This window comes from Priapulus caudatus, unplaced genomic scaffold (assembly GCF_000485595.1).
Source record: "Priapulus caudatus unplaced genomic scaffold, Priapulus_caudatus-5.0.1 Scaffold718, whole genome shotgun sequence".
NCBI classification, from domain to species: Eukaryota; Metazoa; Priapulida; class Priapulimorpha; order Priapulimorphida; family Priapulidae; genus Priapulus; species Priapulus caudatus.
The window spans coordinates 144010-148058 of record NW_014577779.1 but is presented as its reverse complement, the minus strand read 5'-3'; the positions used below and the strand labels follow the sequence as shown (position 1 = coordinate 148058).

Genomic DNA, 4049 nt, shown 5'->3' with positions numbered 1-4049 from the left:
AGCTGCAAGTACATGTAATTTCCAGGGTAACCATGCAAAAACTATTGATCCGTGTGTGCATGCATACTTGCAAAATGTTGCTAATTATAACAACACCTACTATAAGCTGCCGGTTAAAAATGGCCCGCACAGACCTTGTCAATCATCGGTAAGCGGGGTTCTGGGCCAATCTGAGAGTGCCCGAGAGCACATAAATGCTAGATAATGTCCTTTTAACAGAAGTGTATTATGTACACACTACAGAAATTAATTTACACTTATCAAAAGTGTAAGTATTTCCCTTGCGTATGATATAATGAATGACAAATAACAACATTAATTGATCTCCTCAACACCTGGCCCAAATTTTACCTGCTGCATCGTCTTATTTGGCCACCCCCGTACTTTAAGTGTGCGTTAAAATCGCATACCGATCATAATCAACTAGCCATACCACAACCAACACAAACATAGATGCACTCATGACATCTCGACGAATAGATTAAAATGATACCTTCTGCTAGCACTGTATTTGAGAGAATGTATCATTTATTATGTTTACAGATGCTAGATAGTAGCATAATTTCTACTAGATAGCATGCTGATCTTTAGTACATGAAAAAATTTATCAATTCTTTTGTTAAATAAAAAACAGTTCAATTAATGAAACATATCTATGAACATCATAGAAATGTAGTTTTTTTTCCACTTTTTCTTCATGGACCTCCATGGAAGATTAGGGTCATTGTAATCATATCTTAACTCTTGTCCTATTGGTATATCACAACATGCAAACAAGCATAGCTTTGGCTGTCCAGTCACATTCAACACTTTCATGCTGCAGTTTATATCTGTCCCAACACCATCATTAACAAGCCGACAAAGACGACCGTCATCGTGAGTAGCATCAACGCTGTAAAGTAAGAAATGGCATACATTCAACAGCAGCCAATCTCTGTAAGAAGTGGCTGCATTCATTACCTTTATTCAATAACATTTACATGGAAATTAACACCTGTTGCTGGCTGGGAAGGGGAGCATAGTAAGTTCTTACATTCCCTAGAATAATTAGTATGATAGTAATTTGTATTTATTTTATATTCTTGTATGTAGTTGTATGTAGTTTACATAGGAGTGGTTTCCTCTTTGCAATAACATAACATGCAAATATAAGCTGTAAGTTACGCTCGTAGGGTCTATGACCCCTGACTTCTGTTTGACCTGGCTCGTTTAGCTATTTCTGACTAACCCTAACCCTAACCCTAACCCTAACCCCAACCCTAACCCTATATATTATATATATATATATATATATATTAGTCAGAAATAGCTAAACGAGCCCGGTCAAACAGAGGTCAGGGAGACATAGACCTTATCTGCGTAAGTTACATTTAGCAAAATGTTCCTACCATAGATCTTGTTTCCCAAATCTAAAAAAGTACAAGAAACTTCCTTTGTTTTGTTCTATGTATAGTTTTTCTCTTGTAGTTGCTTCTTCCTCAGTTATTATCTCACCATGGTACTCCAACAGAAAATCCGATCTCATAACTTTCTTCTCTGCAAACACTCCATAACCTTTATAAAGAATAAAAGATCATTTATGAACACGTGATATATCCAGCAACAACAGTAAATATGATTCTGATCTGATGTTATATAACTTGAATGTACTACTCTACAAACAAACTGACACATGTGCAATCTCCATTATTAATCAAACTGGCATGGCCATGCATACGATGTGAAATTAAGCACAGTTTCGCTATTATTAGATGTTGCAAAACTTCGTTCCCAAAACTCTACCTAATTACTACTACAAGAATCTATACCAAATTCAGTGAAAGATTACGAGGTATACATATACAAGCATGCCAAAAATAACTAAAAATCAATACATTGCTTCCAATAACAGTCCTATTTTGACGTAAACCTTGAGTGTTTAAATGCGAATAATTATACTGATCTATTGAATATACGTGTATTTTTATGATTCTACCTGTCAAGCTATTAAGATTTGTTTCAATATCACTATAAATACAATAAACCTAATTTGTATAAAAAAAAGAAAACTATGTCGTATATGTTATATAAAGCTGATTATAATAAATGATTGCCTGACGTGATGAAATAATCAAGATCACCTATGTGGCTTCTAAGAAAATTCACGCAATCCGATTTTTGATTAAAAAGCCTTAGCTTTATCTTGACCGTGAACTTGAGCGTGATGTATGCATTGTGTCCTTGAATTTGACCTGCATTTATATATTATTAGTGGCATGCAGGCATACCTATTTTCTCACTAATAAAGTGCCTGGCCAGTCCTGGGGGATCTTCATCCTTAGTAATGAATAATTTTGCCACTTTTTCTGGTTTCTGACGTCTGCTCATGCTTCTGAAATCAAATGTCATGTCAATATTTTTCTAGTTTGACATATAAAGTTGACATATTCATACAATTAAGTAGCCCGACGAGGCTGTGCGATTAATCTCAATATACACACGGTCCTTAGATGTATGACCGTTTCTTGGAGCTAACAATTGTGTTGATCCTAAATATATGCCACGTAAACATCATCAAACGTTTTTTGTATACACTGAAATGCTCCAGGAAACTCAACAGATATAGTGTTTATTGAGTGTCCACATTCCACAGCATTTGTTGATATGATATAATCATTATTATTCCCTATCAAAATTAAATGTACCCTCCATGAGGACAAAACAGAAACACACCTGCTATTCGATAGGTGTAGGAAAATTGGTCACCGGAAAATTGGTCAAATAGTAAACCTAAACTATAGTTGTAACTTAAAGTTACATTTTTATTAAGAAATTTCGGTCACTAACGGAAGCCATTTTAACCTTTTCGCGTGGCAATGAGACGCATTAATTGTTGTTATCTTATGGGAACGAGATAACATCTCTAGGAAACGAGATAATTATCACAAGGGAACGAGATAATATCTCATGGGAACGAGATAATTATCTCGAGGGAACGATATAATATCTCGTGAGAACGAGATAGTATCTCGAGGGAACAAGATGATATCTCGTGGGAACGAGAAAAAAAAGATTTTCCCATGTCCCTTCCCGAGCTCCGTACGTATCGAAACAGCGGGGACGTGTTTGGAATTTTTGACCACCATATGTCATAGCATATTAGACATAATTCCATGTATCTTCGAGAGATGAACATAGTATACTATAGTACTATACCGTATAAATACTCGATCTATGATCAAAATCTCATGATAAAATCATATAAATCTATACATCTGCTCTGTAACGTGTAGGGACTAAACTATAGGCAATAAATTCGAATATTATTGTACTGAAACAGCGGGATATTTTGCATATTTCGGACATCATATAACAAAATACTGGAAATGAGTAATTTCTACCTTATTCTCTCAGATAAACAGGCTACTACCTATTTTATAACACTTCCTTGAGAGGAACGTTACTGCATACAGTAACGTAAGTGGCTCTAGATGTTGAAATAGTATAATATTATACATAGTTTGAGAGCACACACTTCCTTGAGAGGAACACTATTGCACACAAGCACTTCCTTAAGAGGAACGTACAGTATCGTAAGTGGCTCTACATGTTGAAATATTATAATTAACATACAGTCCTGGAACACCACCTCCTGTGAGAAAGTATTGACACACTTCCTTAGAGAGGAACGTACAGTAACGTAAGTGGCTCTACATTAAATATTATAAATTAAACATTAGTATACTAGTTGAGAATCACAATTTTCACACTGCCTTTGTGAGAACAGTATTGCAGCAACACTTTTCTTAAGAGTAAACGTAACAGTAATCGTAAGTGCTCTTACATGTTGAAGATATTATATATATTAAACATAGTCTGATGAACCCTAAACTGCCTCCTTGTGAGGTAACCCGTATTCGCACACACTTTCTTAAATGGAACTACAGTAATCGAAGTGGCTCTAATGTTGAAATAAATAATATTATAACATATGTTGAGAACACACGTATCTCCTTGTGAGGAACAGTATTGCACACACTTTCTTAGAGGAACGTACAGTAACGTAAGTG

At 35.2% G+C, this 4049-nt stretch overlaps 1 protein-coding gene across 1 annotated transcript; it reads right to left on the bottom strand.

Annotated features, from left to right (window-relative positions):
* Positions 1 to 639: 639 nt before the first annotated feature.
* Positions 640 to 3136, bottom strand: LOC106813047 (N-lysine methyltransferase SETD8-A-like). The gene is made up of 3 exons (XM_014817093.1): positions 2268 to 3136; positions 1389 to 1554; positions 640 to 892 (listed from the first exon to the last, which is right to left on the bottom strand). Exons 1-3 carry the CDS (start codon positions 2386 to 2388, stop codon positions 640 to 642), a joined length of 540 nt encoding a protein of 179 aa, XP_014672579.1. The 5' UTR covers positions 2389 to 3136.
* Positions 3137 to 4049: the final 913 nt, after the last annotated feature.

What these genes read in the sequence shown, in the direction of transcription:
- LOC106813047 (XM_014817093.1), bottom strand. Translation starts at nt 2,388, where the DNA reads ATGACATTTGATTTCAGAAGCATGAGCAGACGTCAGAAACCAGAAAAA. An exon ending in CTTTATTAGTGAGAAAATAG is followed by an intron (nt 1,555 to 2,267) that starts GTATGCCTGCAT and finishes TTCTTTATAAAG; the next exon opens with GTTATGGAGTGTTTGCAGAG. An exon ending in TTTGGGAAACAAGATCTATG is followed by an intron (nt 893 to 1,388) that starts GTAGGAACATTT and finishes CTTACTTTACAG; the next exon opens with CGTTGATGCTACTCACGATG.